The sequence below is a fragment of the Pseudorca crassidens genome, chromosome 5 (assembly GCF_039906515.1).
Source record: "Pseudorca crassidens isolate mPseCra1 chromosome 5, mPseCra1.hap1, whole genome shotgun sequence".
In the NCBI taxonomy this organism is placed as follows: domain Eukaryota; kingdom Metazoa; phylum Chordata; class Mammalia; order Artiodactyla; family Delphinidae; genus Pseudorca; species Pseudorca crassidens.
Window position 1 is genome coordinate 14,223,708 of NC_090300.1, and position 25,433 is coordinate 14,249,140.

General features: G+C 43.6%; 1 protein-coding gene across 3 annotated transcripts in view; it reads left to right on the forward strand.

Annotated features, from left to right (window-relative positions):
- RFTN1 (raftlin, lipid raft linker 1) overlaps window positions 1-25,433 on the forward strand; it is a 204,511-nt gene that overhangs the window by 86,434 nt on the left and 92,644 nt on the right. For all 3 annotated transcript variants that reach the window (XM_067737398.1, XM_067737397.1, XM_067737396.1), the window contains one exon: window positions 23,508-23,616. In XM_067737398.1, the coding sequence (XP_067593499.1) occupies window positions 23,508-23,616 (109 nt within the window). The remainder of the gene's footprint in view (window positions 1-23,507; window positions 23,617-25,433) is intronic.

A 25,433-nucleotide genomic window follows, 5' to 3' on the forward strand; every position in this document is an offset into this window, starting at 1 on the left:
CTTTATCCCAGTGGAGAGAACAGGAAAGCCGTGCGTGGTTCGTGTGAGACCTCATTTCCCTCCCCTGTTTGATAGCTGTCCTCGATTGCCTGTGTCTTTCCCCACGTTTTATACTTTATTTATTTTTTTGCCTCCTCTGAGAGAGAGAATTAACATAGTAGTGATTTTCAGTCTTTCTCAGAAGTCATTTGGAATGGCAGAGAACAGCAAGCACATATCCAAAACGCAGCAGCACAAACACTACAGTTCTTTGAAATTTCCTCTTGATCTTAAAACCTGCGCAAATACTACGGTACCATGACATGTCTGTATTTGTTTTTAAATAAAGTAAATAACAGCCCTCTCCTCCCACAATCTTTAAATTAAAATGGACTCTAGAAAGGTTTATTATGTGACATTGCAGGTGTGTTATAGGGACATGTACTGTTAGGAGGGCCATGTGCACACAATATAGGTCATTTGGTTGCACACAATTTTATTTGTTAGATTTTTGTATTTGCACGCCTATTCCGTATTAGATTTAGGAACTCACATTGTCTTCCTGGCAAAGTCTTTTTTGTCTTTACTCTTCTTTGTCAATCAGAGGTAACTTAGATTGTGTCCGTTTCTCAAGCTAAGAAAGATGCAGTGGGCATGACCAGTGTTGGAGCCTGGAAACGACTAGTACTCATTCAATTTTGCATTTTTAGCTATGAATGCAGCGGCAGGTGAGAAATAACTTCCAGATCCATATAAGTACATTGTTAGTGATTGCAGCATTCTTGAGATCTTGATGTAATGATTATCTCTATGATCTATCTAGCTGTTTTCTATAATTTTTTAAATGGTTGAAAGATGGAACCATTTTACAAAGAGGTAAATGCTGTAATGTGATTTAGTGGAGTACATCATTTCATTTGCTTCCTATTCGGCGACCATAGGATGGAACTTAAAATGGCTACAAAGACTTTAAAAACCAAATTAGTGACTCCTATTCATACAACACCTGAGGGCCTGAGAGCACTTTTGCTTCATTTCTGTGTGTGTTAAGTGTTATAATTTTGTCTCACTATGTCCTGATGATGGTTGATTTTTGCCGTTAATATTTGTTGAAAACATTATTATGCGTTCAGCCGAGGGTTTAGACTTCCTCTATTTTATAGCTAAAAGGTACTATTATCTTCTGTTATTCCTTGCTTCCATTTTATTTCCTAAGAAAATTAGACTGAAGTAGATACTAATGACTTCTCAGTACTGAAGTGTGGGGCAGGTGAGTGAGAGGGTGTGGTGGGGATGGGACGTTCCATCTTGAGGCTCATGGCTCAGAAATACACCATCTTTCAGCTCAGGGGCCTGGAGCTTATGGAAGGGTCCTCAGAGAATTCCCACAATCCTCTGGGCTTCACAGTATCAAGGGTCCTCATAGCAAGGCTATGGGACCACAGGCCTGGTTACCCCTAAGCTGGTTTCAGGACATAGGGCTGCCACTGGAAACCAGCTGGAGCCCCCCAAATGGCTCCATTCAGCAGGCTAGCTGGGCCTTGTCAGTTTCTGCACTGAACAGTTGTATGCAAATGATGGTTCTAAGGCCATTTGTGTACTATTTCCCTCTGTTCCCTAAAATCAAAAGCAAAATGTACTAGGTGTCTGTGTCTTCTAAGGTAGTGACCCTTGTAAGAGAGAATGAGGTGAGCACAATCTGTGCTCTGGGGGGATTTATAACAACTTGAAATTTTCATCCTCGACTTCTATAGTTTAAGTCCCCGAAATTGCTCTGTCAGGCAACCTGGATCTTAACAAAAAGGGAACAAAAAGCCCATTTTCCTTGTGAAGAACATTTATATGTTTGTAGGCACTTCTTTTTTGAAAAAAAATTATTTTATTGAAGTATAGTTAATTTATTATATTTATTTCTGCTGTACAGCAAAGTGATTCAGTTATACATAGATATACATTCTTTTTTATGTTTTAGTATTTATTTTATTATGAGAATTTCAAACATAAAAATAAGCAGACAGAATAATATAATGAAACCCCCCTACCTATCACCCAGCTTCAACAACTGTCAGTTCATGGCCAGTCTTGCTTCATTTGAGCCCCCATCCACTTCTCTCCTTCCTATATATATATACATACATATATATATATATATATATATATATATTTATGGCACAGGGAACTATATTCAATATCTTGTAATAGTCTGTAATGGAAAAGAATCTGAAATAACTGAATCACTTTGCCGCACACCCGAAACTAACACAACACTGCAAATCAAATACACTTATTGTTTGATTTGTAAAAAATATATAATGTTGATCGTTCACTGTATTTTTTCCATTAAACAAATGTTCAAGTTGTCAGTTTTGAAAACAAAAGGTCTCTCTCATTGCCAGGTGACATGCAGAATTGTTAACAACTGACATAGGATAGACACTAATTAAAAAGAACACAGACCATAAACAAGTAAAATAGCTATAATAAGGCACATGAGCTGAATATAGGTCCCATATATTATCATTTTTGATCATTTTCAAATACTATGTGTATTAGGTCTTCTTTGTGTATTCTTTTTTTTTACATCTTTATTGGAGTATAATTGCTCTACAATGGTGTGTTAGTTTCTGCTTTATAACAAAGTGAATCAGTTATACATATACATATGTTCCCATATCTCTTCCCTCTTGCATCTCCCTCCCTCCCACCCTCCCTATCCCACCCCTCTAGATGGTCACAAAGCACCGAGCTGATCTCCCTATGCTATGTGGCTGCTTCCCACTAGCTATCTACCTTACGTTTGGTAGTGTATATATGTCCATGCCACTCTCTCGCTTTGTCACAGCTTACCCTTCCCCTTCCCATATCCTCAAGTCCATTTTCTAGTAGGCCTGTGTCTTTATTCCTGTCTTAACCCTAGGTTCTTCATGACATTTTTTACTTTCTTAAATTCCCTATATATGTGTTAGTATACGGTATTTATCTTTCTCTTTCTGACTTACTTCACTCTGTATGACAGACTGTAGGTCCATCCACCTCATTACAAATAGCTCAATTCCGTTTCTTTATATAGCTGAGTAATATTCCATTGTATATATATGCCGCATCTTCTTTATCCATTCATCCGATGATGGACACTTAGGTTGTTTCCATCTCCGGGCTACTGTAAATAGAGCTGCAATGAACACTTTGGTACATGACTCTTTTTGAATTATGGTTTTCTCAGGGTATATGCCCAGTCGTGGGATTGCTGGGTCATATGGTAGTTCTATTTGTAGTTTTTTAAGGAACCTCCATACTGTTCTCCATAGTGGCTGTACCAATTCACATTCCCACCAGCAGTGCAAGAGTGTTCCCTTTTCTCCACACCCTCTCCAGCATTTATTGGTTCTAGATTTTTTGATGATGGCCATTCTGACTGGTGTGAGATGATATATCATTGTAGTTTTGATTTGCATTTCTCTAACGATTAATGATGTTGAGCATTCTTTCATGTGTCTGTTGGCAGTCTGTATATCTTCTTTGGAGAAATGTCTATTTAGGTCTTCTGCCCATTTTTGGATTGGGTTATTTGTTTTTTTGTTATTGAGCTGCATGAGCTGCTTATAAATTTTGGAGATAAATCCTTTGTCAGTTGCTTCATTTGCAAATATTTTCTCCCATTCTGAGGGTTGTCTTTTGGTCTTGTTTATGGTTTCCTTTGCTGTGCAAAAGCTTTGAAGTTTCATTAGGTCCCATTTGTTTATTTTTGTTTTTATTTCCATTTCTCTAGGAGGTGGGTCAAAAGGATCTTGCTGTGATTTATGTCATGGAGTGTTCTGCCTATGTTTTCCTCTAAGAGTTTGATAGTGTCTGGCCTTACATTTAGGTCTTTAATCCATTTTGAGCTTATTTTTGTGTATGCTGTTAGGGAGTGATCTAATCTCATACTTTTACATGTACCTGTCCAGTTTTCCCAGCACCACTTATTGAAGAGGCTATCCTTTCTCCACTGTACATTCCTGCCTCCTTTATCAAAGATAAGGTGACCATATGTGCGTGGGTTTATCCCTGGGCTTTCTATCCTGTCCCATTGATCTGTCTTTCTGTTTTTGTGCAAGTACCATACCGTCTTGTTTACTTTAGCTTTGTAGTATAGTCTGAAGTCAGGGATCCTGATTCCTCCAGCTCCATTTTTTGTTCTCAAGATTGCTTTGGCTATTCGGGGTCTTTTGTGTTTCCATATAAATTGTGAAATTTTTTATTCTAGTTCTGTGAAAAATGCCATTGGTAGTTTGATAGGGATTGCATTGAATCTGTAGATTGCTTTGGGTGGTAGAGTCATTTTCACAATGTTGATTCTGCCAATCCAAGAACATGGTATATCTCTCCATCTACTTGTATCATCTTTAATTTCTTTCATCAATGTCTTATAATTTTCTGCATACAGGTCTTTTGTCTCCTTAGGTAGGTTTATTCCTAGATATTTTATTCTTTTTGTTGCAATGGTAAATGGGAGTGTTTTCTTGATTTCACGTTCAGATTTTTCATCATTAGTGTATAGGAATGCCAGAGATTTCTGTGCATTAATTTTGTATCCTGCTACTTTACCAAATTCATTGATTAGCTCTAGTAGTTTTCTGGTAGCATCTTTAGGATTCTCTATGTATAATATCATGTCATCTGCAAACAGTGACAGCTTTACTTCTTCTTTTCTGATTTGGATTCCTTTTATTTCCTTTTCTTCTCTGATTGCTCTGGCTAAAACTTCCAAAACTATGTTGAATAAGAGTGGTGAGAGTGGGCGACCTTGTCTTTTTCCTGATCTTAGTGGAAATGCTTTCGGTTTTTCACCATTGAGGATGATGTTGGCTGTGGGTTTGTCATATATGGCCTTTATTATGTTGAGGTACGTTCCCTCTATGCCTACTTTCTGCAGGGTTTTTATCATAAATGGGTGTTGAATTTTGTCAAAAGTTTTTTCTGCATCTATTGAGATGATAATATGGTTTTTCTCCTTTAATTTGGTAATATGGTGTATCACGTTGATTGATTTGCATATATTGAAGAATCCTTGCATTCCTGGAATAAACCCCACTTGATCATGGTGTATGATCCTTTTAATGTGCTGTTGGATTCTGTTTGCTAGTATTTTGTTGAGGATTTGTGCATCTATGTTCATCAGTGATATTGGCCTGTAGTTTTCTTTCTTTGTGACATCCTCGTCTGGTTTTGGTATCAGGTTGATGGTGGCCTTGTAGAATGAGTTCGGGAGTGTTCCTCCCTCTGCTATATTTTGGAAGAGTTTGAGAAGGATAGGTGTTAGCTCTTCTCTAAATGTTTGATAGAATTCGCCTGTGAAGGCATCTGGTCCTGGGCTATTGTTTGTTGGAAGATTTTTAATCACAGTTTCAATTTCAGTGCTTGTGATTGGTCTGTTCATATTTTCTATTTCTTCCTGATTCAGTCTTGGCAGGTTGTGCTTTTCTAAGAATTTGTCCATTTCTTCCAGGCTGTCCATTTTATTGGCATAGAGTTGCTTGTAGTAATCTCTCATGATCTTCTGTATTTCTGCAGTGTCAGTTGTTATTTCTCCTTTTTCATTTCTAATTCTATTGATTTGAGTCTTCTCCCTTGTTTTCTTGATGAGTCTGGCTAATGGTTTATCAGTTTTGTTTATCTTCTCAAAGAACCAGCTTTTAGTTTTATTGATCTTTGCTATCGTTTCCTTCATTTCTTTTTCATTTATTTCTCATCTGATCTTTATGATTTCTTTCCTTTTGCTAACTTTGGGGGGTTTTTGTTCTTTTTTCTCTAATTGCTTTAGGTTCAAGGTTAGGTTGTTTATTCGAGATGTTTCCTGTTTCTTACGGTAGGATTGCATTGCTAAAAACTTCCCTCTTAGAACGGCTTTTGCTGCATCCCATAAGTTTTGGGTCGTCGTGTCTCCATTGTCATTTGTTTCTAGGTATTTTTTAATTTCCTCTTTGATTTCTTCAGTGATCACTTCGTTATTAAGTAGTGTATTGTTTAGCCTCCATGTCTTTGTGTTTTTTACAGATATTTTCCTGTAATTGATATGTAGTCCCATAGTGTTGTTGTCGGAAAAGATACTTGATACAATTTCAATTTTCTTAAATTTACCAAGGCTTGACTTGTGACCCAAGATATGATCTATCCTGGAGAAAGTTCCATGAGCACTTGAGAAAAATGTGTATTCTGTTGTTTTTGGATGGAATGTCGTATAAATATCAATTAAGTCCATCTCGTTTAAAGTATCATTTAAAGCTTGTGTTTCCTTATTTATTTTCATTTTGGATGATCTGTCCATTGGTGAAAGTGGAGTGTTAAAGTCCCCTACTATGAATGTGTTACTGTTGATTTCCCCTTTTATGGCTGTTAGTATTTGCCTTATGTATTGAGGTGCTCCTATGTTGGTTGCATAAATATTTACAATTGTTATATCTTCTTCTTGGATCGATCCCTTGATCATTATGTAGTGTCCTTCTTTGTCTCTTCTAATAGTCTTTATTTTAAAGTCTATTTTGTCTGATATGAGAATTGCTACTCCAGCTTGCTTTTGGTTTCCATTTGCATGGAATATCTTTTTCCATCCCCTTACTTTCAGTCTGTGTGGGTCTCTAGGTCTGAAGTGCATCTCTTATAGACAGCATATATATAGGTCTTGTTTTTGTATCCATTCAGCCAATCTGTGTCTTTTGGTTGGAGCATTTAGTCCATTTACATTTAATGTAATTATTGATATGTATGTTCCTATTCCCATTTTCTAAATTGTTTTTGGTTCGTTATTGTAGGTCTTTTCCTTCTATTGTGTTTCTTGTCTAGAGAAGTTCCTTTAGCATTTGTTGTAAAGCTGGTTTGGTGGTGCTGAACTCTCTCAGCTTTTGCTTGTCTCTAAAGGCTTTAATTTCTCCATCAAATCTGAATGAGATCCTTGCTGGATAGAATAATCTTGGTTGCAGGTTTTTCTTCTTTATCACTTTAAATATGTCCTGCCAGTCACTTCTGGCTTGCAGAGTTTCTGCTGAAAGATCAGCTGTTAACCTTATGGGGATTCTCTTGAGTGTTATTTGTTGTTTTTCCCTTGCTGCTTTTAATATGTTTTCTTTGTATTTAATTTTTGACAGTTTGATTAATATGTGTCTTGGCGTATTTCTCCTTGGATTTATCCTGTTTGGGACTCTCTGTGCTTCCTGGACTTGATTAACTATTTCCTTTCCCATATTAGGGAAGTTTCAACTATAATCTCTTCAAATATTTTCTCAGTCCGTTTCTTTTTCTCTTCTTTTTCTGGAACCCCTATAATTCGAATGTTAGTGCGTTTAACGTTGTCCCAGAGGTCTCTGAGACTGTCCTCAGTTCTTTTCATTCTTTTTTCTTTATTCTGCTCTGCAGTAGTTATTTCCACTATTTTATCTTCCAGGTCACTTATCCGTTCTTCTGCCTCAGTTATTCTGCTATTGATCCCATCTAGAGTATTTTTAAATTCATTTATTGTGTTGTTCATCGTTGCTTGTTTCATCTTTAGTTCTTCTAGGTCCTTGTTAAATGTTTCTTGCATTTTTTTTATTCTATTTCCAAGATTTTGGATCATCTTTACTATCATTATTCTGAATTCTTTTTCAGGTAGACTGCCTATTTCCTCTTCATTTGTTAGGTCTGGTGGGTTTTTATCTTGCTCCTTCATCTGCTGTGTGTTTCTCTGTCTTCTCATTCTGCTTATCTTACTGTGTTTGGGGTCTCCTTTTTGCAGGCTGAAGGTTTGTAGTTCCTGTTGTTTTTGATGTCTGTCGCCAGTGGCTAAAGTTGGGTCAGTGGGTTGTGTATGCTTCCTGGTGGAGGGGACTGGTGCCTGTGTTCTAGTGGATGAGGCTGGATCTTGTCTTTCTGGTGGGCAGGTCCACGTCTGGTGGTGTGGTTTGGGGTGTCTGTGGACTTATTATGATTTTAGGCAGCCTCTCTGCTAATGGGTGGGGTTGTGTTCCTGTCTTCCTAGTTGTCTGGCATAGGGTGTCCCGCACTGTAGCTTGCTGGTCGTTGAGTGAAGCTGGGTGCTGGTGTTGAGTTGGAGATCTCTGGGAGATTTTTGCGGTTTGATAGTATGTTGAGCTGGGAGGTCTCCTGTGGACCAGTGTCCTGAAGTTGGCTCTCCCACTTCAGAGGCACAGCACTGACTCCTGGCTGCAGCACCAAGAGCCCTTCATCCACACTGCTCAGAATAAAAGCGAGAAAAAGAAGAAAGAAAGAAAGAAGGGAGGAGGGAAGGAAGGAAAGAAAGAAAGAAAATAAAGCAAGATAAAATAAAGTTATTAAACTAAAAAATAATTATTAAGAAAAAAATTAAAAAAAAAAAGACGGACAGAACCCTAGGACAAATGGTGGAAGCAATGCTATACAGACAAAATCTCACACAGAAGCATACACATACACACTCACAAAAAGAGGAAAAGGGGAAAAAATAATCTTGCTCTCAAAGTCCACCTCCTCAATTTGGGATGATTCGTTGTCTATTCATGTATTCCATAGATGCAGGGTACATCAAGTTGATTGTGGAGCTGCGTCTAAGGCTGCTGGGAGAGATTTTCCATTCTCTTCTTTGTTCTCACAGTTCCCGGGGCTCGGCTTTGGATTTGGCCCCGCCTCTGCGTGTAGGTCTCTGGAGGGCGTGTGTTCTTCGCTCAGACAGGACGGGGTTAAAGGAGCCGCTGATTCGGGGCCTCTGGCTCTCTCAGGCCAGGGGGAGGGGGAGTGCGGGGCGAGCCTGTGGCGGCAGAGGCCGGCGGGACGTTGCACCAGCCTGAGGTGTGCTGTGCGTTCTCCTGGGGAAGTTGTCCCTGGATCCTGTGACCCAGGCAGTGGCGGGCTGCACAGGCTCCCCGGAAGGGGGTGTGTGGATAGTGACCTGTGCTCGCACACAGGCTTTTTGGTGGCGGCAGCAGCAGCCTTAGAGTCTCATGCCCGTCTCTGGGGTCCGCGCTTTTAGCCGCGGCTCACGCCCGTCTCTGGAGCTCCTTTAAGCAGCGCTCTTAATCCCCTCTCCTCGCGCACCAGGAAACAAAAGAGGCAAGAAAAAGTCTCTTGCCTCTTCGGCAGGTCCAGACTTTTCCCCAGACTCCCTCCTGGCTAGCTGTGGCACACTAGCCCCCTTCAGGCTGTGTTCACGCCGCCAACCCCAGTCCTCTCCCTGCGTTCTGACCAAAGCCCGAGCGTCAGCTCCCAGTCCTGCCTGCTGTGGCGGTGAGCAGACAAGCCTCTCGGGCTGGTGAGTTCCGGTCGGCACTGATCCTCTGTGCGGGAATCTCTCCGCTTTGCCCTCCGCACCCTGGTTGCTGTGCTCTCCCCCGCTGCTCCGAAGCATCCCCCTCCGCCACCCGCAGTCTCCGCCCGCGAAGGGACTTCCTAGTGTGTGGAAACCTTTCCTCCTTCACGGCTCCCTCCCACTGGTGCAGGTCCCGTCCCTATCCTTTTGTCTCTGTTTATTCTTTTTTCTTTTGCCCTACCCAGGTACGTGGGGACTTTCTTGCCTTTTGGGAGGTCTGAGGTCTTCTGCCAGCATTCAGTAGGTGTTCTGTAGGAGTTTTTCCACGTGTAGATGTATATCTGGTGTATCTGTGGTGAGGAAGGTGATCTCCGCGTCTTACTCTTAACGCCATCTTCCCCTCCTTTCTCCATTCTGTTTTTCATATTCTTTTCCATTATGGTTTATCCCAGGATATTGAATATAGTTCCCTGTGCTATACAGTAGGGCCTTGCTGTTTATCCATCCTATATATAATAGTTTACATCTGTTAATCCCAAACTCCCACTCCATCCCTCCCCCACCCCCCTCCCCCTTGGCAACCACAAGTCTGTTCTCTATGTCTGTGAGTCTGCTCTGTTTTGTAGATAAGTTCATTAGTGTCATATTGACATTTTAGACTCACAGGCACTTCTTAATATGATTTACCATTTATGTTATTGGCCATAATAGCTACCATTTATTTATTGCTGCGGCCAGAGTCCCTGCTCTTTGCTTCATGGTGTGCCTTGTCTTTCCTCTTGAAAGCCAAGATGAAGAGAACGGTACTTCCTTCAGAGTCACCCTTCTGATGGCATGGAGGAGCCAGGTTTCTCATCAGGATCCTTCTACTTCTAACACTGTTCCTCTTTAACTTTGTAATCATTAGGGTTAGGGTTTGGGTAGGATTTCTCAGCCTACGTAGTTTCTCAACTGTTGACATTTTGGGCCAGGGACCGTCCTGTGAGTTGTAGCATATTTGGCAGCATTTCTGGCCTCTGCCCACTTGATGCCAATAGCAAACACCGCCCCCCTTCCCGCCCTTGCAGTTGTGGCAATCAGAAATGTTTCCAGATGTTATGAAATGCCCCTGAACAGGCAAAACTGCTGCCCCTAGTTGAGAACCGCTGGATTAGCGTTAGGGTGTGAGGTAAGGGGTCTAACTGTATTTTCTTCTACCTTTGTCAGCAGCATTTATTGTATTAACCTAACTTGGTGAATGAAATGCCACCTTTATCATAGGTTAGATTTCTGCATACACCCTAATTTATTCCCGATTCTTTATTGTTCCTTTGATCTATTGATTGATTTTTGTGCTAATCCCATGCTATTTTGATTACAATAAATTACAAGAAACTTGTAGTGTATATTAATATCTAGCCAAGCACTATGTTTTTCAGGATCTTGGCAACTTTGGCATATTGATTTTTCCATATATAGTCTATCGTCTAAAGTTATTTTCTTCAGTTCCCAGTAAACCCTGTTGAAATTGTAATTTCATTTACATACTAATCTGAGAAGAATTTCTACCAGGTGTTTTTAAGATCATAGAGTTCAATATTATTGTTGGAAGTACATTTTTTATTCTAGAGCTTTGTGATTATTCTGAAAATTCTATGCACCGTCTAGACCAGTGGTTACCAAAGGTGGTAGACATACCACATACCTAGGTTGAAAGAGAATTGAAGCTTCTGTGTATGTTTATTTATACTGAAAAATTAGGAGAGAAATTATGCATTACCAATATTTAGCATTCAGGTTGAAGGTGATGCCCTGTCTGGGTGTAGATGTCTGAGGGCCCCTGTCTGTATGAAGCGGGGTGTGACGGCGGGAATCCTGGAGGAGACTGAGGTCAGAGGAAACTTTTGCAGCTGAGAACCCAGGGAAGTGGATTATTTTTTGTAATTTTAACTAAGTTTAGCCCTGATGAAATATACACATGGCTTAAAAAAATTCCTGTAAATTCATTGCAGATTGAAGAGAACACAGAATACCAGTAATATAAATGTGAAACTCTCCTCCCTCACCCCTCCCTTATCTTGTTCTTTGTCCTTGGAGCACCATGTCTCTCTCTCTTTCTCTCTCTCTCTCTCTCTCTCTCACACACACACACACACACACACACACACAACTGGCCACATCGATCCTTCTCTCACTGTGTGTAAGAGCTTTCTTGGTGACATAAAAAAATCGATGCCTACCTGTTCCAATCTGACAAAAGATGGCCAAAGAATTTTAGACTCATCAAGAAGACATTTTGCAATGTGGATTTACTTCCACGATTGTTAACAGTGAATCTCATTTCAAGTGTATATTATGCCTTGGAATATTAATTACTAATAATAGGGACCTATTGCGACTACACTTTTTAAATATTGCTTATTTAATCTGTTTCTCGTCTTCTAAATGCATTGTTTTCTAACATAGGTAAGATGTTGGTACAGTAGTACTCAGGAGACTTTTACTTGAGGGTTTTATGATCAGAAGCTTTGGAGACCACCCATTCACGAGGCTTCCAGGTCACACTGGTGGTTCCCGAAGCAGTTCCAGTCTTTACCTTGGTCTGTGCACTGGCAGCCTCAGCATCACCTGGCAGCCTCTTAGAAATGCAGATCCCAGGCCCCACCCACATCTGCTGACTCCGAATTTGCATTTTAACAGGATCCCAGGGGATCTATGTGCACATCAAAGTTTCAGAACAGAACTGAGCTGCGCTTTTCTATTAGGGAGACACTAGGCATATATTATCAATGAAAATTAATTAAAATTAAATAATATTAAGCATTCATTCCCTCAGTGGCACTCGCCACATTTTAGGTGCTCAGTAGCAACATCTGGGTAGTGGCTACTGCGTTGGGCAGAGCAGAGATGGAACATGTCCATCGTCTAACTCAGCAGGTTGGAGGATGCGGGTAGGAAGACCCAGAAAAGAAGGAAACGGTGAGCAAACTTGAATTGGGATGTGTGCGTTAGCCGTAAATAAAGAAGAGACTCCCTGTCACTCTGCTGGACGTGGCTGGTGAGAGTCTTAGGAAGGGCATTCACGTGTGTGGCTACTGCTGTTACTTTTGTTTGCAGATAATGTGACTTTTCTGAACCAGTAAGTACCAGGCAGTAAGTACTGCCTTTATTCAGTGTTATCTTTGTGAAAAAATAATATTTATGCATCAGTACTACTAGTCGTCATTTCCACATGTTTCAGAGTCCGCGAGGAGCCTCGCAGGGTTCATGAGAAAGCAGGACCCGGCCCCAAGTCCGATTTCATGTGGCGGTGGTCCCCTTTGCTGTAGTCCGGTGTGGTGGGGATTGAATTTCTCTCACAGCTACATTATACAGGGACCACTGGGGGTAAAACTTGTTTTTCTTGCCTTTTAAGGTTAAAGGTGAACTTCTTGTGTTGTGCAAGTCACTGATGGCTTATCTACCAGAGAGCCGGCTCCAGCAGTAAAGAGTGAGGCAGGATGTGGCAAGATTTCTCTAGCATAAATAGCAGCCGTGGCTCGTTAGGGGCCCATGATGCCTTGCACCCGCTTGGCAGTGCACAGCTCCCTGGGAGAGAGTGTGGTTAGAGTATCATGTGCACATCTCCCCCATCATCTCTGGAATGTTCCAGGGGATACCAAACCCTTATCCACAGATGGGATGCATGTCTGTTGGTGAAAAAAGAAGGGAGAAGAAAGACCAGTGACCCATCTACGAGTTGTTTCCTTCTCTCTGCTTCCTACTTCAGCACTCCCCTGATAAACGCTGTAATTAGGTGCTTTATTGAAAGATTCACTAGGATTTGTTTACTTGGCTTTTTTCTTCTTCCAGCATTTCTCAAGCTTCATTATTAGGGGAAACTTTTGACTCCAGCAGCCTCATTTTGGTTTTGTAGATTTGGTTCACTTTGCAAAGAGGAGGTCACAGAGATTATTGGAACCTTTTCCCCCGTTGATCTGAGAGCATCTTTGGGGAGCAGCAGTTTATGCCCCTCCCCCAACCCAACCACCAGCACCTGCAGGGACAATACACACCTCAACTCTCTCTCCCATCCATCCACTTCCTCTACAGAAATCTTAGCTCTCATTTCTGCTCTCCTAAAATGTTCTTCCAACTCTTCCTCCATCATACGCAATGCTGCTTGCTTAATCTTCCTAAAATCTGTACTTCCATATCTTCTTTTATCTAAGACCATTCATGACTCCCCTTTACCTCAGAAAGAAGGCCAGTCCCGTCCTGTAGCGACACACCCCTGTCCTTTCTTTCCAACCCCATTTCTCACTTTCTGCTCCAGGCAGCACTGCAGGGCCCACATCACAGATCTATTCCAACAGCAAATTCACCCGTACATTCGCCAGGCTCGTGTTTACTAATCCAGCTGAATTAGCATAAACAAACCTCGCCTTCACCTATCTTTTACCAAACTGACCTATTCATTATTTCCACCATGTAACTCATGCTTTTTTTCCATCTAGATCCTTCCTGATTTCTGTTCTCAGTGCCTGGAATGTCATTTTATCCATTGTCCCATGACTAATTTCCACACAGCTTCAAAGACTCTGCTTACATGCTCTTTGCTTTTTAAAACTCCCTGATCCCTGACTGTGGAAGCAACTGAACTTTCATAGCTCTTCTCTATGGTTAGAATAAATAGCAGTGTTGGGTAGTTACATGCCCATAGACTCTAAGTTTCTTTTTTTTTTTTTATTATTGAAGTGTAGTTGATTTACAAAATTATATGTTTTGGGTGTACAGTGTAGTGATTCACAGTTTTTAATTAAAGGTTATGCTCCATTTATAATTATTATAAAATATTGGCCATATTCCCTGTGTTGTACCATAACTCCTTGTAGCTTATTTTGTACCCAATAGTTTGTACCTCTGAAGCCCCTCTGCCTATGTTGCCCCTCCCCCTTTCCCTCTCCCCACTGGTAACCACTAGTTGGTTCTCCATATCTGGGGGTCTGTTTCTTTTTTGTTATATTCACCAATTTGTTTTATTTTTTAGAGTCCACATTTAAGCGATAACATGCAGTATTTTTCTTTGACATTTCACTAAGGAAAATATGAGACTGTAAGTTTCTCGAGAGGATGTAACTACAGCCCTTCCTGTGGTCAGTGGTCAAGCAAGTGATAAGCTCATGAAACTAGAAAAAGCCTTCTTTTCCTTTCATGGACAGATCTTTCTCAGATGTGTAGTTCATTTTCCTCCCTATTACTCCTTTAAAACAACAACAACAACAACACACCATTCTGATCATTCTACTTGAACCTGGCGTTGCCTTGAGGGAAAAATCTGAAAATTCCGTCCTGTTTCCCAGAGATACAGGATTTGCTCTGTCAACTGACATTTAGTGATTTTTTTTTCTCTTGTTGGAGAAATGCCTAGTAATCTAAGTTTGTGTTTGTCACCATTTCTTTCTAATTGTTCCTCAATGAAGCAAAAATAGCCCTACTGATGAACTGCACATTCTCTCTCGTTTCTTTTCATAACTCAAGTTCAGACTGTGCTTTGTGTCCTGGGAAAAAGAAGATGTTGCTTCAACTCATGATCTTTGAAGCTATCTAAGGGATTAATGAGTTGGAGTGAGATCTGTTACATGTTTATTATTTAAAAGAAGTGTGTATGATAGTTTTTATTAACATGTTTATTGTTTAAAAGGATAGTTTATAGTAGACTCTAAACAGGCATCTGCTTTTTAGTGGCCTGATTTCAGCTCTGTCCATGAGACCAAAATAGGTATTCAGCTTACTGCTTGACATTTCATCTGAATAATTTGAGGATTAACCCTTCATGACTGTAACTCATAAAGCATTACAGTGTTTGCTTGCAAACATGTTTTTTTAATGGCTTAGAAAAGGGTTCTGTCCCAGCCACTGTGAGATCAGGCAGGGTCAGTGTCGATGTCCTGACCACGGTCATGGGGAGTGAGGAGGGGAAGAATCTGCCAGGTCATTACAATGGGTGAAATATCGGACTTGGGTTTAGGGTTAGTTATTCTGATGATGATACAGTTGGATAATCTGTTCGCTCTTATCTCTTGCCTGGCGTCCAGCCTCTGTGACTCACATTGGAGCCTTGTGTATGGAACCCAGAGGCCAGGGACTGATGGCCCAGAGGTCAGATTCAGTCCCAAAGATGTTGGATTACATAATAGTAATAAGCAGTGTTTGGAGCCAAAATTAGACATTTGCGGCCACCAAAAAACATGGTGTAATGACTCCTTTAAAAAAGTTAGAAAATTTGGCAACCCCGGCCTGGGGTTTCTAGTAATGGTTGGGATAGAAACTGCCCGGCTCACCATGGTTTCCACTGCTCCCATTGGCTCCCCAGTACGGGGGTGACTCGGCCATGCCACTTGACATCACCTGTGCACTGGGACTTTTCCCCTGGTGGGTCAAGTTTCTCCGTAGCCACGTCGCTCTCAGACATGGGAATGTGGAAGGGAGTCAGACAGGACTCTGTGTTTGGAGAAAAATAGGAGAGAGCGTATTTCTTGGTGGACATGAAGACCATTTCTGTATCTTTTATATGAGAACAAAGTGATCGGGTTATGTCTTTTGGTCAAAAAATACCCTCTTTCTCTCAGCGTTTGTGGACCTTTGAGTTTGCTTCCCTTGGTTTGACCTTCTGACTCTCCAGCTGCCTGGGGAATGACCACGCAACCCTTGGCAGCTGTGGCAGTGGTGACATGAGGAGTTTGTGCTCAGTTTTTATGACAGCTGGTGTTTGTGTCTGAGTAATGAGGGCGACGTGACACGGAATAGGTGGTGTTTTATTATGGTCTTAAACAGCTCTGATGTCTGGGGCCAATCGTGTTGACCTCTGAGGTACTTCGGCATGTGGGCTCTTTGCTGCCCTGCCCTACGGTTAGGAAAGGTTTGTGCACAAACGCGCAGCGTCTGAATCTGCTCTCGTGTGTTTGTTTGAGAAGCTTTATCTAAAATTTCCTGCATGTTCATGTTCAGTTTTGGCCCAAGTCCCATTTCTATGGTGTCACAGGAGCAAGGACTGTTTGGGATGATGAAGAAGTTCCGGAGATGGTTGGTGGTGACGCTTGCACGACATTGTGAATGTACTTAATGACACTGAATGTATGCTTAGAAATGGCTAAAATGGTCAATGGTATGTTATGTATATCTTAGCACAATAAAACAGAAGAAGAGTGAGGAAACCAAGAAGCGGGAAGTATTTTTGAGTTTTTCTAACTAAAAGAGGCACAGATAGAGTTGTCCATTCTTATATTTCCTTAAGGTCTGGTCCTTTTTCTGGGAGGTTTGTCTTCTTCTGAGGGGCTAGGAGTCTACATTGTTGGTCTCTGCAAGTCCTTCTTTCCGTGTTTCCTCTTTTCCTTGGACGTGCTCAGTTACGGCCAAGGAAAATCTCCAGGAGAGCAGCCGCTGCAACACAGCCCACCTAGACTGTCGTTCTCCACTCTGGTTGCCCATTAGAATCACTGGGGAGTTTCTAGAGCCCCTTGGCCCAGGCCGTACCACAGACCAATTAAATCAAAATTTGTGGGAGCTCACCGAGTGATTCCAAGGTTGAATGCAGCCAGGGTGGAGAACGCCTGACGGGACACCCGGTCTGATGCACAGAGCCCAGGGTTTGCTTGTTGGCTTGGTCCAGTGCCTAAAGTTAGGGCACATCAAGGGAGATTATTCTTTTGTCCCCCAAACCCAATTATTTCAGTCATTGCCTTCATGTGATTTGAGGGGTCTCTTACATAAACAGTATAGTCAGGCAGGGGTGTTGGTGTAGCTTAGGACTAGAAACACTTACTCTGAGAATAAATATTACAGAATCAAAACAAACAAACAGGGCTTCCCTGGTGGCGCAGTGGTTGAGAGTCCACCTGCCGATGCAGGGGACGCGGATTCGTGCCCCGGTCTGGGAGGATCCCACATGCCGCGGGGCGGCTGGGCCCGTGAGCCATGGCCGCTGAGCCTGCGCGTCCGGAGCCTGTGCTCCGCAATGAGAGAGGCCACAGCAGTGAGAGGCCCGCGTACCGCAAAAAAAACAAAAAAAAACCCAAAAAACATACACATCAGAGATCTTTTTAGTTAATGCTCCCTCCAGGCCATTTCTGAGAAATGACCCAGCAGCACGGAGATGGTTTTTTTTCAAGGAGCCAAGCTACTCGGAACCCAAATCAGCAGATTGATTTGACAGTCAGCCCATGTAACAGGATAGTCATATATAATATTAAATGTGAACTGATTTCTTCGTACCTTTTTCTGTAGGGTGGATTAAATCCAGTTTCTCTCTTGGGATTTCAAGAGGATAAGTAAATTGAGGGGAAGATTGTAAATATGTTAATTGAAGCAATGGACAGGGTGGCTCCTACCCTCCCCTAGACATGCTTCCTTGATTTGATCCAGGACTGCACGTTCCCTTGGTTTTCTCTCTTCCCCCATGGTTGCTCTTTCTTTGTCTCCTTGGCTGCTTTCTCCTCTTTTCTCCCCACCGTCTTCATGGTGGAGGGTCCCCAAGCTCAGTCCTTGACTCTTCTCTCTATATATTGATTGAGATCTCATTCAGTCTCATGCTTTGAATACCATGTGGCAGCTGATGACTCCCAGATTCACATCTCCAGCCCTCTCTCCTGAAGTCCAGACCCGAATATACATTCAGCTCTCTACCAGATATCTCTCCTTGGCCATCTACTGGATAATGTCAAACTCAGTACCTGGGAAGCCGAATTACTGATCTTCTCCCCAGGCCTGTGACCACTCCCGCCCCAGCCTTCCCCATCATAGTTGTGGCAACATCATCCACTCTCTCGGTGGCTGGAGCAAAAATCCTTGGAGCCATCCTCATCTGCTTTCTTCCTTTCACACCTCACAACCTGTTCTGTTCATAAGGAAGTCTTGAAGGTTCTACCTTGAAAGTATCCAGAATCCACCACTTCCCAGCGCTGCTACGCTGCTACCAGCCCCCTTGGGGTCACCATCACCTCCCGCCTGGACCACTGGGTTAGTCTCTTAGCTTCCCCCTACAGCCAGAAGGCTCCTTTTAAAATAAACATGTACCCACTTCTATATATAAAACGGATAACCAACAAGGACCTACTGTGGAGCACAGGGAACTCTACTCAATATTTTGTAGTAACCTATAAGAGAAAAGAATCTGAAAAAGTTATTTTTATATATATATATATATAATTATAACTGAATCACTGTGCTATACACCTGAAACTAACACAATATTGTAAATCAACTATACTTCTATAAAAATAAAATAAATCAGATGGTGTCACTTCTCTGTTCAACAAGGGCTTCCCCTATCGTTCTGAGTAAGAGCCACTGTCTTCACCGTGGCCTGTAAGTTCTACACTGTCTGGCTCCCCTTTGGCTCTCCGACCTCATCTCCTGCCCCTGGTTCACTGAGCTCCAGCCACGGGGCTGTTTTGTACCATCTTACCTTAGGACCTTTGCCCTGGCCGTTCCTCTGCCTGGAAGCTTCTTTCCTGGCTGTGAGCACGGTCACCTCCCGTAGATCTTTATTACAAGTGTCGCCTTCTCAGTGAGGCTGCCCTGACCACCCTCATAAAAACTGCAGCTTCCCACCGCTCGTGATCCTCTACACCTTGCTGTTTCTTTTTTCTTTAACGCTTACCACCGTTGAACATACTCTCTGTGCTGAGTATTTCTTGTTTATTGCCTGTCTCCCTCCACCAGGTTGTGAGCTCCGTGAGAGCAGAGATTTTGTCTCTTTTGATGCTAAAGAAGAGTGTCTGGCACAAGGTAGTAGTGTGATCAATATTCGTTGAATGCATGAGTAATTAGGAACTATGAAAAGGGCTAGGAATGCACATACAGACGATAGAAGTAGATCAGCAGCTGCTAATACTCGTTGAGCCCGGACTTCTTGCCATGCCCTATGCTAAGGGCTTTATGCTTTTGTCTTATTTAATCCTTACAAGGATGCCAAGGGATAGCTACTCATAATATTCCCATTTGACCGTGAAAGAAACTGAGGCATAGAATGTTTAAATAAATTGTCCAAAGGCGCACAGCTGGGAAATGATCCACCTCTAGTTAGGTTTAGGACCTGCAGCCTCTAACTAATAAATCTAGAGGAAATTATGGAGGGGAGGTATGCAGGGAGACAGGGAAGCATATTTCATTGTTAGCAATGCTCTTCTCAGAGTGTCTGTATTTAATCTCAGTGTATTTACTGTTAATTTTTAGATAAGGGAGGCTTTGGCAGGTAGTTAATCCTACATCTCCAGAAGTGCATTCTGTGTCCCTCTTTTTTTTTATTGTTTAGACCCAGATCTTTCTGTCCCTTCTGGAAGTGAAAGCCAGTGGGCTTCAGTCCAGGTGGATGTTTGGTGGTTTCCAGTATCCCTTTCCAGGACAACACAAGGACATGTCCTTTGGGGAAACATAAGTGGTGTTTCCTCTATCCCACAGGAGGGTGCAGATCCCTGCTCAGCCGGTGACGCATCTTAAGGATTCTTAGGAACTTGACTGACTGCAGGACATCTACTCCCCTGTGCTGTGGTCCCTCGGGGGCCAGGCCATGGCTCCTGGACTCACTTCTATGGCATGTCTGCTTCTTGATGCCAGGGTGGTCCTTGCCCTCTGGGACATGAAACACTCATCATCCGTCAGAGGCTCTTCTCAGGTGTCTGGCTGGATCTTGGGGCCTGAGCCTAGACCCAGCCACCAGTAGGAGGCCTGGTCTGAGCATGAAGCTGCCGTGTCTTCCTGCTCGGTAACTGCATGAGTTTTCTACTCTCTGTAATAAATGACCACAAGTTTACTGGTTCCAACAACATACATTTACGATCTCAGTTTCTGTAGCTTTTCTGGGCTCTCTGCTTCAGGTCTCATCAGGCTGCGGTGGAAGTATTGGCTGGGGCTGCAGTCTCATCAGGGGCTTGACTGGGGAAAGGTCTGCTCCCAAGCTCCATTTGGTGGTGGGCAGAATTCATCTCCTGGGGCTGAGATCTCTGTTTCTTGATGGCTGTCATCCAGGGACTGCCCACACGGTGCCCTGGCAGCCTGGCAGCCAACAAGGGCAGGGTCTAGCTCTCATCTGCTAAGGTGGAGTCTTATGGTGTCACGTCATCACGAGAGGGCTCTCCTGTCCCTTTGCCTGGTTCTTTTGATTAGAAGCACGTCACAGGCCCTGCCCCCACTCAGGGGGAGAGACTCTACAAAGGCATGAACACCAGAAAAGGAAGGTCACTGGGGGTCACCTTAGAGCAACCACAGTCACTTCCCTCCCTCCACCCAACCTCACCCCAGGGCTGAGAAGCCCAGATGCTCCCCCTGGCAGCCCTGTAGGCAGGCTTCAAGCTTTTGTGGATCTGATACTGTTTTTCACAGGGCTGCTGGCAGGGAGGGGCTTTCTGTGTGACTGTGCCACCCACCCAGCTCTGGCCTCACCCCTCACAGAGTGCTGACTTGAGGGCTTGGGCATCTGTCCTCGGAGTAGTCAGGGGTCCTTGCCATACCCCTCCCCTGCAGCCGCTCTTCAGTGATCCAACCCTTTCATTTTAAACTGTGGAGGTAATTCCTGTAAGGCAGGGGAGACCTTTAGGTACTCACCTGTTCCTCCAATATGCATGGCTTTGCTTTCAAGTGACCATAGGCCAAGATGTGAGTGTTCATGTTTCATCTAGAAAATTTGTAATAATGCCTATTTTTGTCCACCGTTTGTGCTTCTTTCAGTTCAGATTTAACTGAGTTAATTATCTGATGAAATGAACCAGAGCTTGCTTTCCTCCTCAGAGTACTTCTTGTTCTAGAAGCAAAGCTGAGAGTCATTAGATCCTGTACTAACAATTATCCCTTGTGCGTCTAGCGAGTTTGGCCTGTGAGTTGTTTAAAGACAGACCCGTCTTCCCTCCATTCATTTTATGGGTGTTTTACAGAGTGGATACAGTGTTGACTTATTTTATTTTATTGTTGTGGTTTCTTATTGAAGGATTCTTTTTTTTAATTGAAGTACAGTTGATTTATAATGTTGTGCCCCGGAGCAACTAAGCCCATGCACCACAACTACTGAGCCTGCGCTCTAGAGCCAGCAAGCCACAACTACTGAGCCCGCGAGCCACAACTACTGAAGCCCGCATACCTAGAGCCCGTGCACCACAACAAAGAGTAGCCCCCGCTCACTACAAATACAGAAAGCCTGTGTGCAGCAACGAAGACCCAACACAGCCAAATATAAATAAATACATTTATAAAAAAACAAAACAAAAAAATAAAATAAAATGTCAGTGGGTATTTATAAATAACCTTGTACAGTCTGGTGTTAGTCCCTGTGTGACAGCAGTGGGGATTTCACATCCTATTTTCCTCTTTCTATTCCTGTCTTTGTTGTTTGAGATGCCACACGATGCATATGACAGTATCTCGACTAAGTCTTCTCTTTCAAAAGTCTGGAATCTTCTGCTTTAGTTCCTCTTAGCATGTCTTTTGTTTAGGGTGGGGAGAGAGTAAGAACATGGGGGAAAAAGGGAGAACATGAGTCTAATCTCTGAGGAAGTTTTTAGGCGAGAAGGCTGAGGTTCAGAATTGGTTGATTCTTTTGGAATTAGTTTATTCCAGTTTGGCCAGTTTGGAATCAGTTGATTCTTTTACATTTCAGAAGTATGCACCTCAGTCCCTACCCCTGAAAGGATATGTTAGAGAGAAAAATAAAATAAATTATTGACATTTGCTCACCCAATCACAGTTGCACACCTGGGGAAAGCCAAATCCTCTTTAATTTTTCCACTTTTGAATTTCGTGTGAATCATACTCAGATGGTTAATGGCAGCATAAATTGCTTTGAATGATATATGACTCCTAGAAATTCATCTTTAAAATATTATAGCAAATAGGCATTCAGAAGCTATTTATTTGGTGGGATATACGTGTCTCAGGAATTCAGTATGAAGGCACCCGTCCTGGCTACACCTGCTCTCACAGGGGCTGCAGGGGCCCCTCCTCGGTGGGGACCCTCCTAAGTTGGCTGGGAGGGCCCTGCTCTGCCCTCGGCAGTGGAGAGTTGCTGTACACGTGGTGTGAGCCCTGGAGAGCCCGACCCTGGTCTCCAAGTCCCCCTTCCCACGAGGAAAGGGCACGGTCTGCCGGCCCTTGACTGATGTCCACTTCCTGTTGTCTGACGTCCGGCAGGGTCAGCCAGTCACCTTCAATTTCTGACAACCATGTGGCTCCCAGGAGTCCCTCAGCCCCATAGTGTCACCCAGGGGTCCCTCAAAGGAGGGACACGGAGTGGTGGGATTTCCTTCTGGTGACCACTTGCTGCTGGTTGTCCCAAGCGCACCCAGCATTGAGTCACGTGCACATCTATATGAGGGGGATGGGGAAGCAGCTCCACCCCCGGTCGGGGGGCAGTGATGGGGGGCAGGGCACGCTGGACGCCTCCGTCTCGACCGCAAGGTGTTCGGTGTTTGCTTCAGACAGCCCTTCACGTCCGCTCTCGTCCCAGGATTTCTACTTCAGTTGCCTTATATTCTTTTCTTCATGCATCTTTAGTTTTGATAGATTTTGCCGGATTGCCCTCTGTAGGGGTTGAACCCTTTAAAAGTCTTTTAAGGGCTTCCCTGGTGGCGCAGAGGTTGAGAGTCCGCCTGCCGATGCAGGGGACACGGGTTCATGGGTCCGGGAAGATCCCACATGCCGCGGAGCAGCTGGGCCCGTGAGCCGTGGCCGCTGAGCCTGCGCGTCTGGGGCCTGTGCTCCGCAACGGGAGAGGCCGCAACAGTGAGAGGCCCGCGTACCGACAAAAAAAAAAAAAAAAAAGTCTTTTAAAAATTAATTTTTAATTTTCTAAGTGATACATGAATATATTCTCTTCCAAAAAAGTGAAAAAATTAGAGATACAGCCAAAGTCACTTTTGATCACCAGCACCATCCCCGCCGGATTCCCACACTGGCCCTCACCATCCCCCCAGAGGCCACTGATATTATTGGTTTGCCAGTGGGAAATATACATTACTGGAGTGTGTGTGTGTGTGTGTGTGTGTGTGTGTGTTGTTTAAGGTATAAACCTTATTGTACTAAGCCCATCATTCTATGATGATGTGTTTTCCTTGATATGTCTTGGAGGTCTTTCCATGAAGTATTAATAGGTCCCTCTATATTATTTGAGTTGTTAACCATAAATTATTTTTTCAGAACTGCCTTTTTGACAGTTACTTTCAGGAAAGGAATTAGGATTTCGTTCAACACCCAGTGATTCTTTTTTTTTTTAATATGTGTATAGTGCAAAATCTTAACTTGTGTGTGTGTGTGTTTCTCTTTTCAGATCTCAGAACACTGATCTTCACAATGAAGGCTACATCTTGGAATTAGATTGCTATTCTTCCCCAGACCACCTGACAGACCAAAAAATCATCCCAGAGTTCATTAAGAAGGTGAGTGCTGCAGTCAGGATGCAATTGAACGGGCTCGCTGAGCGCTTGCCTGAGTGAATGGCTGGGGGCTGGCTGGGGGCAGGTGGGCTGCACTCCCCAGGCCTGTTCTGACCTGGGACTTTGGGTGGCCTCGTGGGGGGCAGTCCATTCCCACTCAGGCTGGCCTTGGCTCTGGCACAAGGTGGCTTCCCCTCCTCCCAGGATGGCAGACCCTGTGTTTTTAGGGCTGGAGTGGTGTTAACAGCTGACAGGCCTGCCGGCCCACTGCCAGCACCCCTTTCAAATCCTCAGGGTGGTGTGAGCCCCTCAGATCCCACCTTCCACTCCCCCTGCGGGTCTTCATTGTCACGAGCCCCCTTTCTTTCCTAGAGCGGGAGCGTGCCACAGTCCGGTGACCACTGGCATGCGATCATAGCAGGGAAAACTGCCTCGTTGCAGGGGGTTCATTTTCTGCCCTGAAATATGTCTGGTTTTGAACTTCTCTTTGAGCCATATGAGGTTTCCTGCCTAATTGCAGGGTGAGCTGAGTTTCAATACGCTGACGTTTACTGCCGGAGGAATGTCCTTGCCCAAACTGGGGCTAAGTTCATCGCTTAATGCTTGCCTTGTCCTCCCCTTCCCAGTCTCCCAAAATAATTGGCAGTTCCCCCCGCCCCATCATGTAGAGGTGATTGTGGTCAATCAGTGTGACTGTGATCCCAGTCAATCAGTGAATTCTTTAATAAATATTGTTGGCTGTTGTCAGGCCAGAAATAGTACTAGGTGCTGGCACGCAGAGAACAAAATAGCCGTGGTCCCTGCCCTCGTGTCCTCACAGTGAAGGCTCTTCTGAACCCGAGTCATGAGCATGACTGGGAGGGAAGCAGCAGACAGACAGGGTGTGGTGTGGGAATCGGGGAGGTGCCTCGGGCTGAGACAGGAGGATTAGGCCTGATGGGGCTGCAGTGGGCGGGTTGGGGTCCCTCCGAACAGAGGGAGCAGCATGTGTGAGGGCCTGAGGGGAATGAAAAGAAGGTCAGAGGACCTTTGGCAAGAAAGGGGCCATGAGGGGTGGAAGGAAGGGCCAGGACTCGGCTGTGAAAGCAACAGGAGGCCGTGGAGAGAAGTTCTGCAGAAAAGTGGAATTGAATGGTCCCTTTAAACAACCAGTGATTCTATTTTTTTTTTTTTTTTTGGTTCACTCTCTGCCTCCCTCTCTTCAACATTTGTGGAGCGTTCAGGCTCTACAAGGCCCTGGGAATAACCACTCGGGTATGATGGGAGCCGAGACCCGTAGCCCAGGAGTCGGGTGACCTGTTAGGTCAGACATTTGGGTAATTTTACGTGGGCATGGAGACTCTTTCTGCTATGGTAGAATTCAGATCATTTTTAAGAAGTGGGAGGAAAAGCAGTTTCAGTTCACACATGCCTAAGCCTGAGAACATGGGTGCTTTCATAACTCAGAGGGATGTCTGTATAAATAGGGCCATCTTCTTTGGATTGCTGCAAATAAAATGTTCTCATAAACTTGGTAGGGGCATTCTAGAGGTGGGATTTACCCCGTGATCTGAGCACTGGGGGAAAATAGTTGTAGAAATGGTTTTGTAATTAGACTCAGATGCTTGGAATATTTGAGGGGCGGGTTGGTAAGATGAGGGCATGGCTCTGGCCATACTATCAAACAGGCTCTTTTAAAAACATGTGATTTGGCGCTTTTGTCTTAACCAAACCAGATCACTGCGGGACTGACCCATTGCCTTGTGGCCATATCAGGTCGTAAACAGCCTGCTGAGTGGACACTCAGATGCCATGTGTCTGCAGTGCCTGCAGTGCAGGTG